Source organism: Macrosteles quadrilineatus, unplaced genomic scaffold, assembly GCF_028750875.1.
Source record: "Macrosteles quadrilineatus isolate MER2022 unplaced genomic scaffold, UCM_ALF_1.0 Scaffold_3__2_contigs__length_128488019, whole genome shotgun sequence".
Classification (NCBI taxonomy): Eukaryota; Metazoa; Arthropoda; class Insecta; order Hemiptera; family Cicadellidae; genus Macrosteles; species Macrosteles quadrilineatus.
This window is the reverse complement of record NW_026542596.1, coordinates 17,265,612-17,279,740: the sequence shown is the minus strand read 5'-3', so window position 1 is coordinate 17,279,740 and position 14,129 is coordinate 17,265,612. Positions and strand designations below refer to the sequence as shown.

Below are 14,129 nucleotides of genomic sequence, written 5' to 3'. Positions count from 1 at the left end.
TATATAACATGTTAGGAAAATATTTTTTTTTTATAAGTTTTTGGGGCAAAATATAATGACAAACGAAGAACCGAAAAAATTGAAAACCGTACAGTGTTACTTTATGTTGTAAAAAGTTATATAATATATGTGTACACTAATAATGATATATACATGTTTGTAAAGCTAATGAAGTAAGGAATCAAAAAAAGTCATAAAGTTTATGGTAAAAATAATTTTTTACCTATAAACATATGTATATGAAATAATGTTTTTATATTTTAGCGATTTCTAAAAAAAAAATTCACAGTATTTAGTATACAACTTTTGTACCAATTTTTTTTACTTCAAACCAACATAATAATCTTGTAGTGTATTCAATTACCTACATAAAAATGTATAACATGTAAGAAATATATTTTTTTTTACGTTATAGGGACATAATAATATAATACCGCAAAACCACAAATAAGTGTAAACTAGGCCTATAGCCTACAGTGTTTGTTTGTGTTGTGAAACATTATGTAGGCTGATGATATGTAGCCTACATATTTGTAAAGCTAATGAAGTAAGGAATCCAAAAAAGTCCTAAGTATGATGGTAAAAAGTTATTTTCACCTATGATTGTGTAACAATTTGAGAACGTTTTGAATTTTTTGCACATTTCGAGAAAATGGAGTGTACAGTATTTAGTTGCCTATATAATTTTTTTACCAAATTTTTTACACCCAAACCAATATAAACATGTTGTAGTGTATTCATTTACCTTTATAAAAATGTATAACACCTTGGGTAAATCATTATATAGCATATATAGCACCTCTGAATGTCAGAATCGTCATTTTTGGACATGATGCTAACAAAATACAGTAGTAGGGTATTTAGTATAGGCTATAACTTTTTTACACAATTTTTTACCCCCAAACCATTATAGGCCTAAACATGTTTTAGTGTATTCATTTACCTTTATAAAAATGTATAACACCTTGGGTATATCATTATATAGCATATATAGCATGGCAAATTAAGGTCCGTCTCGTACAACAATCTCTGAATGTCAGAATCGTTTTTTTAGGACATGATGCTAACAAAATACAACCTTTTATGAACACTAATTTCACACAATTCAGTAATATTTATGCATGAAGATTACTGTTATACACACACACAAACTTCACTAACACTAACACTAAGAACTAATAACGTATTTAGTAATAAATCGCGGATAACACGAGAACCGGCAACAACATAAACAAACACAATGGCGAATACAAGACAGCTGACAGACTGTAGCAGTAATGACTCACTTCCGTCGTCTACATGCGAGCATACCGAAATAACCCTGAGTGCAGGGCTGCCACTCTCTGAATCTAAATTTCTTCCTCTTCAAAATGATATACTATATGACTAGTAATAATAAATTACACTGTATGTAATTCGTATTTTCCACATCGTCATCTGGAGTCGATTGGCCATTTGTTAAAAATTTCGAAAACAGCTGTTTTCATAAAATCGCACCGGTTATGCAATCAATATTTCGTTATAAATATTACTACCACAATGAAGATAAAATCAATGGCTATCCAGTGGTACCACTCGCAACATCCCACGACGAAAATTACCCGAGCAGGGTAATGCCAAACAAGACGTGTTTTGCCAGTTCCCAAGTGTCGGCTGCAAAAGTCGTGCCGCGTCGAAAATTCATTTGATTTCTAATCGTCGTGACATTGTTATATACCTGCTACAGAGTTTGTTTATGTAATAAAATGAAAGTTCAGAATGTGATCTTTCGAATGGTATATATATTATTCTCATCTGAGTTGATTATAAGTGTTTTTTTTACCGCTAAAAAATTTTCGGCCCAGATCGTCACAAGGAGTCGTTGGCCATTCTAAGCATCAACGTCAGATCGTCACCAGGAGTCGATCGGCCACTGCTAGGGTTAACCTTACCTAATTAACCAAACGATATATCGAATGAAGCAATCGATTAATCGATATATCGATCGATATTTTCATTCGAATGAGTGTAGGACGTCAAGTAAAGTGCAGCCATTAAGTCTATTGTGAATTGAATAACTTGGGCCTAAGTTAGGCCTAGGCCTAATCACATAATATGAAATCAAGTTTACTAGGCCTAGGCTAAGTGGTTTAACTTATAAACCCTCACTTAAGTAATAACTCAACTTAAAATTTAGGCCTAGGCCTACTCAATGATGTTTGTATCTCGATTAAACTTTGAATCGAAACTTGATATAGGCCTAGGCCTAGATCACTATGAGACCAACAAGTAGGTTAAGAGGGCCTAGCCTAGGCCTAATCTTACATTCTTATTAAAAAAACGTAAGCTAACTTAACGGTTCTAAACAGAGTTTATATTTAAGGTCTGCATTTGCAGTGAGTAGCCTATATCATAGCATAAACTATACTAGATATTAATATTTTTTTCAGTGAAAGTTAAGTTATATTAGCCTAAGTGAGTTAGGCCTATTTGTAATGAACTCAAATTACCGTGTAAGATGAGGAACTACTATCTTCCTTCAATTCCTGACAATCGGGGATAGAGAAATGCATCGTGATGATTTAAAGTCTTGAGGCAAGGGAAAGATTAAAGTAGGTTATTGTAGCATAGTCTAACGCCTATTATCTCGGTAAAAAAATGTTTATAAATTCTCTCTAGAAAACCCATAAACACAAACACTTGCTGTCAGTCACTAGTCAAGTAAGTCAAACAAAAAACAAACACAACACACAACACACTACACTCACTACACTCAACACTTCTTCTTCTTCAGTAACTACTACCACTACACTACCGTCACCGTCGTGAAGTTAGCGGTTCCTTTCATCGAAGCTTTTTCGGATTGTAATTAATAGGGGTTGGTACACCTGCGGACGCCACAAAAGTGTTTTGCGGGGACGTCGGAAACGCAATTCAATTAAAATACGGCGCGAAATGATGTTTCTCATAAATTATGTTCTCATACTCATAATGATTGTTTTACACATTGTATATTACCATTATAAAACCTCAAAGTTGATGTGATCGGCTTAGGAAAAAGATCATGCACTTTTTATGTTAGGAGTTTTAATTGAATGCGTTTTGTTAAGCCATAGCTACGTATAATGTACAATACGGCCTCAAATATACCTATTAAAATATATGAATTAATTAGTTTAAACGTGTATACACGTTTTGTCAGGGTATTATTGACATTATATACATGTAAAAACATCATTTCACACCGTATTTTCATTGAATAGCTTTTCCGACATCCCCGCAAAACGCGTTTGTGGCGTCCGCAGGCGTACCAACCCGTATCTATTACAATCCGAAAGGCGCCGATGAAAAGATCCGCTAACTTCACAACGGTTAACTACCGTACTATCGTTTTGGTTTAAGGGGATATGGTCAAATATGCATGAAACTTTACATGGATATTGTCAAAAGCATAAACAATAAGAAAATGTCATTTTTGGAAGATTGTAAAAAATAAAATAAACACCCATTTTAGTGGTGGCGAATCCCCTTTAAAGAAACCCTTGCCGACAGACCACCACCGCCCACCACCACCCTCTACTGCTCGAGCGAAAACCATTACCGCAACACAGCCACAGGTCTCGGTGACCTTACGGACAGACCACCACCGCCCACCACAGCGCCGTGCAGAACGCATCATACCGTGCATAGCCGAACTGTCATAACCTAACCAAAAACTAACTAAACTTGCTGATAATGAAAATATCGAATGAAGGTTTACTAATAACAAAAATAGTTCTGTTCATAAAATAAAATTAAAAATGTTTAAAAATCAATTACCTATATAATTTTTTAATTATAAAATTAAACTATCATAGCCTAACCAAAACAACCAAACTTGATGATAATATAAAATATCGATTCAAAAAGTTAATGCCTCCGGTGGGTTTCAAACCGGCTACCTCCGAATGTTTAACCCGGTACTTACTTTCCGTGTCCGGAAATCAGACTTCGCTTTTCCAAAAATTAGCTACCGATATGGCTTTGTCATTGGCTTGTGGCTTTGATCATCTAATGTGCAAGACTGGTCTAGGCGTGGACAGATCAGCAGATGGCGAGGATACACTGAACAGCACCACACGCGCACAAGATGTTTTCTTCGTCTGGCAAGAGACCCCATTTCTGCATGTTTGCCTAGCATTTTGGTACCTCGACCCTGATTCGATTTAGGGTCTTCCACGCCGTGTAATGAAGGCCTCCACCAGGAGCCAGTTCCTCCATGGCTGGTATGGGAGGAGTCAACGTGGCCTCCCACCTTGCCACCCGATTGCTTGATCGTGATCCATCCATGACTCGTGTCCGTGATAAAAAGCTCTTTCTGGACCGAAGCCGTCGCTCTGCAGGTTGGTGGCCTTGTAATGGGTGACGAGAGTATGTCTCTTGCTTAGTCCTTTCTGCACATGTAAGAGTTCTGGACAAGGATAGTCTCAGCGAGGAATAATATCATTAGGAAGCTCACCAACAGATGCTGGGGTGCTAAATGTCCTCAGAACCTCAGCTTTAGCGCTCAGTGTGTCGGCTGCGGAGTACGCTGCACCAGTATGGAATGCATCGTCACATGCAAAAAAGGTTGACATTGCAGTCAATGACATGGCTCCGATTGTAGATTGTAACTGGGTGTTTAAAACCAACCCCAGTACACAAACTCTATCCTATCGTAGGGATTGCCCCTCCATCAATCCGACGTGATGTCGCTGCCGACGCAGAAAGGACTTCAGCCCGGTGCGCTATCCACTTCACCACCGATACCTATGGTTGTTCCTCGTATCGTTGCGGTAATAAATGTTCGCTCGAGCAGTGGTGGGTGGTGGTGGGCGGTGATGGTCTGTCGGCAAGGGTTTCTTAGTGGATAGCGCACCGGGCTGATAATTCGGAGGTAGGTGGTAAGAAACCCACCGGAGGCATTAACTTTTTGATCCGATTTTTTTCATTATCATTAAGTTTGGTTAGGTTATAATAGTTTAATGTTATAATTTAAAAATTATATAATTGATTTTGAGACATTTATAATTTTATTTTATGAACAGAACTATTTTTCAAAATTCATGTTTTCGGCCCCTGGACTATATTGTTAAGACAGTAATAGGTTTTTTACATACCTCAGTCAAATAGTCCAAAAACTGTTTGTTTTCCAAATCCAAATAATGTATTCTGTGTTCGTGTCCGTGTTTTTAAATGTGTTTTTGACGAGTTACAAGCTTTGAAAATGTTGTCTTCGCAACGAAACATGTAAGCTGTTGAGCAATATCATTTTTGGACTATTTGACTGAGGTATGTAAAAAACCTATTATTGTCTTATTTTTTTTATTAGTAAACCTTCATTCGATATTTTCATCATCAGCAAGTTTGGTTAGGTTATGACAGTTAAATTCATTTAAATTGGACCTACAAACGATACGTTTCGACAGCGACTGTGATAGAGATAACTATTTCCCACGAACAGTTCGGCTATGCACGGTATGATGCGTGCACGGCGCGGTGGTGGGCGGTGGCGGTCTCCGGTCTGTCTGTAAGATTTGTTTGTTTAAATTCCAGTGTTGCCACCCTGGACCTGTGAAAATTCCCCATCTGACTAAGAAAAAATCCCCATTTTATCCCCAGCTAAAGCAAAAATCCTCCAATAATCCGACAAGTCATAAAAATCTATAGAAAGTCCCCAATTTTCCTCCATCCATCCTCCAAATTCTACAAAAATCACATTTAACTACAAAATATCCCGAATTCATACCTATCCATGCCATAGTGTGTGGGTAAAAATTCACTCTCCGTGAATATATTACACTACATACATTATTTATTCACTCCATATTAAATGTGCTGACGAGGAAAAACCCCCATTTTATCCCCAGGACCCCAGCTGAAGCAAAAATCCTCCAATTATCCGCCAAGCCATAAAAATTTAAAGAAAATCCCCAACTCTCCTTCATCCAACCGTCAAACTCTACAAAAATTCCCTTTTAACTACCGGTCCGGCACCATGTTATCAATGATTATAATATACTATAGCAGAGTACCCGTCCTTCGTACGGGGTTGGCATATAAGTATGAAATGCTAATTGTAGTTATGGGAGAGGACACGGTTTAGTTTCTCTTTTGATTGCTCATCTACAGACCAATACCTTTAGACATCCCTGCTAAGTTTTTACACCCAGCCGTTCTCTCAAATTAGCTGTGACAAAACCCCCCATTTTTCTTCCATAAGAATAACATGGGAAGAGAATTTTAAAGGCCACTGGGGCAGAGCCCTAAGGGAATTCACCTAGTTTCTCTTTTGATTGCTCATCTACAGACCAAGACCTTTCTTTAGACACCCCTACCGAGTTTCTACGCCCAGCCGTTCTCTCAAATTAGCGGTGACAAAGAAAAACAGTTTAAAATTAATATTATTTATTCACAAACAATTAATTATACGTTTGCTGCATTTAGGCTTTATCTATATTCTGTGGTTCAACCAATGTAGTGATTCGAATAATTTATTGAGAATAACATCAACAAAGGAAAACAAAGGCTAACAACAAACTGTTTTTTACACAAAAGATATGGCGTACAGTGATCTATTCTGACACATAGATAATATATTTCTTGGTTTGTTTAAATATTAGAATATTTTTTTATATTATTGAGCTTTTTAGGGAATTATGGCCCTACAAGCCACTGGTTTGGGTTAAAATACGTACATAGTGGCGTCCCCATCTTAAATAATTGATTGATTGATTAGGCAATTCATTTTAGACATTGTTTTGCACTGATTTCTTTCTTTTATACTACTACATAAACTACATATTTAGTACTTTTATACTACTAGTTTTGTAGTAGGTTAAGTGCTAATAGACTATGTTTAGTATTATCGATTGTTTATACAAGAAGTATATAATCAATGGTACTACACTCAATGAGAGAGTCAGTGTACTGTCGTATCTCTTCGATCCTTTAACAAGAAAACAGCTGGTTAAATACACAACAACTGTGGAGTGGAGTGGTCAGCAGCTCAGCAGGAGCAGAGCAGACAGATAATTTAATTTGGTGTTTGGTGCAATCATAGATAAAACAGGTTAGTCTATGGTGCAATAAAATAACCAATAAGAATAAATTAATTTGTTTGTGTTTCGACTGATTGTGTTTTGGTATTGAATTTTGTTGACTAGGGATTTTTTTTGACATTTATGTCATGTCTGTAATGAAGAATCGTCCGTCATAACCTTCTACTTCTACATGACTTTGCTTTTGTTATGTTCAAAGAGTTTTTGTCTTTAGAATAACAAATTTTTGGACTGGAAGACTAAAATCTACTAAGTCTAGTTATAGTGTCACAAAAGTGCGGTGAAATTCAAGTTATTTATTTTCTACTATTTTTACATTCAAATTTATTATTGTTCATAGTTTTGAAGCCTAACGCATTGGTCATGTCATTCAACAAAACATTCGTTTGGGCCCTATAACTAAAATCAAACCTTGTTCCCATAGTCCGATCATGCTGGTTTCCAAACTCATTAAGTTGATCCTGCCCTGCATTGTCAAGCCAAATTTTATCTAAATCGGACAAAAATTACTCAAGTTATCGCGTTCATGGAGTAGGCCTATATTTTGTATAGGCCCTAGGCCTACCTATAAGTTTAAGTTAAATATACTTATGCAAATGTTAAGTAAAGGCCTACCTACTTACAATGGTAAAAAAATATAATTTTTATATTAAGTAAAAAAAGTCTATTAACTTGTATTAAACTGGCTACTGTCCTGGATTCTTTACAAGGTCGTGTTAACAACCTGATGTAGTGGAATGAAAATGCTGACATCTTGCAGAGATTCAGCACTTAGGATCGTGCGTCAGGCCTCCAAGCGGTCCGCTGACAGTGATATTTGCTTGCAACAGAAAATCAAACAATACAACTAAGTAACTGAATTAATGTACTACCTACATATAAAACAATAAAATAATATTAAATATTTTACCCTACAGTTTTTTGCATGCTGAATCATCCTAAAATAAAATCAGATTTGTTGTAAAGACTCCAAAGTGGCTGCAAAACGAAGTTAAAAATTACAAATTTAAGATCCATTGAGCATTAGGCATGGTAGGCCTAATATGGTGCTTTGGACAAGTCCGTATGTCTTGTTGGACTGTGGATAGCTAACAGCGGGTAAAAAACGATTTCATGCACAATGGAATCGATTCATTTGCAATGAATCGTTGTGAACGATTCGTTTGGAGACTAGGCCTAATCAGTTCTTATTTTAGGCATGTGGAACCATTTTAGGCATTTTAGTTGTGTGTTGTTATGGGAGAAAGGTCAAGTTCATTATAAAAAAATTGTGTTAATGATTTGAGAATTATCGTACACAGTTGTTTTACTCATGTTTTTCTCAAATATTTGAGAAGGCAATTGAATACAGTTAACAAATTATATTGAAAATAATAATACCTATCACAATTTGAATTTAGAAAAGGACTTAAAACTTAATACCCGAAAATCAATAGCCAATGATGACAAATGGTTACCGGTAATGACATAGCGGGGTATGGATTGGGGCGACAAACTAAAGGGGCGTTGGATGGGTCGCAGATGGTACGATATTTTAATGGAAAAGATACCCTAAGTTAGTCAAAATTGGAGTTGTACAAAAAGAACAACTTTGGTTTTCTTCCTATTTAAGTTTAATTAATCAATATCAGAGAACTAAAATCATAAACAAATTGTCAACATGTAAATTCATCCTGGAATTAAGTGCAACGTGGAGAGCAACAGGGGTCAATGTTGGGTCCCTCTTTGTTTTTTATCTATGTCAATGATCTGCCAAACATAACAAAAATGAAACTTTTAATAGCCTATGCAGATGACACAATGCTTTTGTTTAAGAGGACCCACTATTAAATAAATAAATTAAAATGTCTTTATTAGCCACTGTTTCTCTGATATATATAAGTTTTTCAGAACTTTTTTCATCAAACTACTGTACCTACTTACAACTAAACATTAATGGGTGGCGTGTCCTGTAATCCAGCTACTAGGAGGTTACGAATTGTGGATATTATTAGGCATGCACTGTGGATGTGATACTCCCTGGTGTGGATTAACGTCCGCACAAGTGAGTACTACAACTGTCCGCAGTACTATCCTGCAAATTAGACCAATTTGTATATAGCCTATCAAGGCAAAAATGTGGTTCGGATTCCACTATAAAAACTTTAGGTCCCTTAGTTGCCATTAGCCATTGTATGGGCTATTAAACAGCTGTGTAAGCAATAAGTCGGCCTTAGTCACTAACAAGACTACAAGATCGCGCCACTCATCCTATACTCATCTCCATTCATACTTGGCTTAAAATACCTACTTTGTATTTCATTGAAAAGTATTAAAAAGTATTAAAAGTATTTCTCATCATTAATGACATACCGTACGGTAACTCATCTGGTTCTGGGGTAACTCTCCTCATACAAAAAAGATTTTTAAATTACAAAAAAACACAAATTATTGGCAAAGTTCTTCCTACTAGAACCCCTCGTCAGAAACTGTTTCAAAATTTTAAAATTCTAACTTTTTATGATCACTATAAGGAATGGGTTTACAATACCAGATATAAGAATATTATCAGACCTGTAGCTCACAATTTACAAATGTTCCAGTTATCATACATATATACATACATTGGTTTAAAAATCTTAATTGCTCTGGAAAATCCTTCTAAGTTTAGACTTTCTTAAAAAAAAAAAAAAAATGGTCAAGACTAAACCTTCTTTATTGGCAGATTATTTGGAGGACTGCTAGAATTAGTATGAATTCCTAGTTTAGGCTTTATCTATATTCTGTGGTTCAACCTATGTAGTGATTCTTCTTCTTCTTTTAAAAACTTACCACTGATGATTGTTGCGTATTATTGTTGATATCATATATATTACAAATGCATAACACTTTTTTTTTAATGTGTGAGATTCACTTATAGACCAATGCTAAAATTGTTCAGTCGGTTTGGTTGGCAACAAATTTACATATTTTAGATGTAATAATCAAACTTTGATTTTATAATTATGGACTCTTTGTGTACTAAGTGTTCTGTATTATTTTACAAATCCATTATGTGTTTCAGCTATGGCATTTGACTACACAGACTGGGCTCTATCCACTCCCTTGGTAAGAGCTGTTGTCAACAACAAGCCAGAAGATGTACGGGAAGCATTAAATTGCGGCTTTAGTGCCAATTTACCAGACCTCCGAGGATCGACACCTGTTCATGAAGCTGCTGCGGAAGATACCAGAAATGAATGTCTGAAAGAACTTCTGAGTCACAAATCTGCAGATGTCAACGCCCAAACGTTTCTCGAAGAAACTCCTTTGTATGTGGCATCCCAGAGAAATTGTGTAAAGAACGTGAAACTTTTACTAGAACAAAAAAAATGTAATGTTAATCTTAGCCAAGTTTTGGACATGACTCCACTTCATGTTGCATGCAGTGAAGGTAATGTACTCATTGTGAAACAATTGATTGAGTTTGGGGCTAAAGTCAATGTGACAGATCATGACGGTTATACACCATTACATGCAACTGTTGCTTCTCACATGCTGAATAGAAGGACAGATAATGTCAGTTATGATATTTGTAAGTATATTCTAGAGAATGGGGGCAAACCTGACGTAATAGAGTACAAAGGTAACTACCCCTTCCATTTTGCTTGTCAAAATGGTCTTTTCAAATGTGCTAAGTTGTTGTTGTCTGTTTCAAAACAAAATGATCTCATAAATTTGAAGTACTGCGATGAACGCACTCCACTGATGATCGCAGTAAAGTCTCTCAACGTGCCTGGTGTAGAGTTTCTCCTGGACCAAGGAGCCGATGTAAACATCGCAGACAGACATGGTGTTACAGCTCTCCATATTGCGGCTTGCACCGGTGACTTTAGGTTGTTCAGTTTGATTTTGAGGGAAACCAATAATGAGTGTATCCTCAAATACTGTACTTTTGACGAGGAGAGGGACTTTGAACGATTAGCATCTGGTAAATGGTTGAACAGTTTGATTTGTTTCGCTATCGACACAGAAAACCTGGAGTTTTTAAACCAAGTGTTGAAATCTGATTTGGACGCTGCAGTGCTAGTTTGTCCAGAGAGTCACACTGATGACCTTTTTACTTTGCACACTCCAATTACATTTTTGCTGGAGTGTAAAATGTGTGAGCTGGGAGATTCAACTTTGGATTTTCTTCACACTCTGATTGAACATGGTGTTCCTTTAAATGTCACCAGTAAGCACCCGCTGGTTAACTACATTAGTCCAATTTGCGCCGTACTAGTCGCCTCGAATTATTTTTCGGACATTATTTTGAAATGCTTAAAAGTTTTACTAGACAGAAATGTAGACCCAGACGAACCACATGGTAGGATGCCATTTGCCATGGAACAAGCAATCATGAGGCAAAACACAGAAGCGGTGTTGTTGCTTCTGCAATATTCCAATGTGTTGGAGCCAGAAGATATTATCCATTGGATTATAGACGAAACTTATAAAAGTCAAGAAAATATACTTGAGGCTCTTTTACCTTTGGCACCCTACTATAAACCATTAGAAGATCTTCGTCCTTATTTAACTTATAGTTTTAAAAGGAAAGAATTGCTTACTCAAAAAGTGCATCCCTTAACTCATTACTGCAGGACAGTTATCAGGAAGCAACTTCACAAAGAGACTGAATCCTGCCCAACATTGTTCAGGCGGCATTTATCTGGTTTAATGATTCCCAAAGACTTATACTCATTCCTTAGTTTCATTTAAACAGTTTTCTTTCATTTTGTACAAATTTTATATATTATATCGGCCTAAACAAAAATGTATAGGTAGTATTTTTACAACACAGCTGTAAATTTGCTTGCTGTTAGCTTTTTTAACTAATATTTTCTCCAGCAAATATACCCTTTAGTCCAGTCAAGGAATGAGGTGTAGAGTGTGTGAGCAGGTAACTAAATGATTCCTTCAGAGACTTGTTCAGGGGGCTTAGGGTGTTAACATACCAAAATTCCTGACTCGTAGGTGGTGAGCCAGGGGGTGGAGGGGGAAAGGGGAGGATTAAAGGTACGCATTTTGTGTTTTTCGATCATATCTCAAAAACTATCAACTTTTTTTATACTATACTAAACTACTATTAATACTGTTAATACTGTTCAATGAAATGGTGACCATACATAGTAGGTATTTTAAGCCAAGTATGAATGGAGATGAGTGTAGGATGTGGCGCGATCTTGTAGTCTTGTTAGTGACTAAGGCCGACATTCCTTAGACACAGCTGTTAATTAATAGCCCATACAGATAATGGCAACTAAGGGACCTACAGTTTATAGTGGAATCCGAACCACATTTTTCCTTGGTATATACGAATTGGTCTAATTATCAGGATAGTACAGCGGATAGTCGTAGTACTCACTCGTGCGGACGTTAATCCACACCAGGGAGTATCACATCCACAGTGCATGCCTATAAATATCGACGATTCGTGACCTCCTAATAGCTGGATTACAGGACGACGCCACCCGTCAGTCAATGCAGTTTCCTGGCTCGAGGAGACAAAGCTGTAGACTGCTTGGCCATTCATCAGACTAACCTCTACAGCACAACCATACCGGTAAACCTAGGCGTACCGTGGTTATAAATTTTAAAATATTTCAACTATAAAATTGAAGAAGATTAAATTTTCTACAAGAAAAGTACATAGGCCTAATGTGTTTATTTTGTTTAAACAATTTACGAGTTGTTACTAATTTAACTAATATCTTATTAAAATACTCCTTCCATAAGAAATACATGTAAATTAGTATGCGAAATGGGGCAAATCCTATCCGCCCAAAGGAAATATAACAAATATTCTAGAAATCTTGGTAAAATTTCCAGCAATTTGACACTTATAAAATTTTGTCAAAAATTAAAGCGAGGGTGAGCGTTTAAAAACAGGATGATTTGAGGGTTTTTTATAATTGTTAATAAAAAACACCAAAACGTCATTTTTGTTACCTCGCCCTTGCCTTAATTTTGGATCAATTTTTATGATTAAAGTGTCAAATTACTGGAAATTTTGTCAAGATTTCCAGAATATTGGTTATATTTCCTCTGGGCGGATAGGATTCGCCCCATTTCGCATACTAATTTACATGTATTTCTTATGGAAGGAGTATTTTAATAAGACATTAATTAAATAAGTAATCTGTTCAACCAAAATACACACATTATATACTTTTCTTGTAGAAAATGTAATCTTCTTAAATTTTATAATTTAGTATAGTATACAAAAAGTTGATAGTTTTCGAGATATAATAAAAAAAAACAAAAAATTGTTCCCTTACCCCCCCCCCTTTCCCCCCTCCGTCCCCTGGCTCACCACCTAGGAGTCAGGACTTTTGGTATGTTAACACCCTAAGCCCCCTGAACAAGTCTCTGAAGGAATCATTTAGTTACCTGCTCACACACTCTACACCCACTTTTGGATCATTCATTGACTGGACTACTTGTACACAACCCTTAGGATTCCAGTTAGCTCCTTATGACAGTTTCAACATAATTCACTATTGAAAACCACTAGAATGAAGTAAAAAGCCATATGTTAACTTAACTAACCGAGAAGTCTTAATTTTAATTACGTTACCAGCCATAATCCTTATAAAATGTTCGAAAGTCATTGTTAAATTATAACTTTTTAAGGTCTAGGCTGAGAAATTTCTATAACCCATTTACCATTAATAAACATTGTCAACTTTAATAAAGTTAATACGATTGACTGAACAAATACCCATAAAGCAAAAAGATAATGGAACAGTGTAAGTTAATGTACTTTTTAAAAGTGATTTAAAAGTGATTGCTAAAAACCAATATTTGTAATTTATAATATTACTAGCTGTACCCGCGGGCTTTGCCCCGTTTAACTTCTTAATTTTCAAGATGAGCTCGTTCGCATGGCTCAATCACGTCCTGGTTGAAGTTCGTTCGCTACGCTCACTCACTTTTAGGTTGGAGCTTGTTCGCTGCGCTCACTTGCCTTCAGGTTAGCTCGTTCGCTACGCTAACTCGCCTCCAGGTTGCAAATTAGGTTTTGCAAATTTTGGTTACAAATTAGCTGTTGTCATAAATAAAAAAAAAATA

General features: G+C 36.1%; 2 protein-coding genes across 2 annotated transcripts in view; one reads left to right on the top strand and one right to left on the bottom strand.

Annotated features, from left to right (window-relative positions):
* LOC128988946 (sorting nexin-17-like) overlaps positions 1-2,693 on the bottom strand; it is a 54,951-nt gene extending 52,258 nt beyond the window's left edge. Inside the window, exon 1 of the mRNA XM_054410739.1 lies at positions 2,490-2,693. Within this exon, the coding sequence (XP_054266714.1) occupies positions 2,490-2,552 (63 nt within the window). The 5' untranslated portion in view covers positions 2,553-2,693. The remainder of the gene's footprint in view (positions 1-2,489) is intronic.
* A 4,440-nt stretch (positions 2,694-7,133) lies between these two features.
* LOC128988645 (ankyrin repeat and SOCS box protein 2-like) lies at positions 7,134-11,973 on the top strand. Its single transcript, XM_054410128.1, has 2 exons — positions 7,134-7,142; positions 10,102-11,973. Exon 2 carries the CDS (start codon positions 10,104-10,106, stop codon positions 11,775-11,777), a length of 1,674 nt encoding a protein of 557 aa, XP_054266103.1. The 5' UTR covers positions 7,134-7,142; positions 10,102-10,103; the 3' UTR covers positions 11,778-11,973.
* The last annotated feature ends 2,156 nt before the right edge of the window (positions 11,974-14,129 follow it).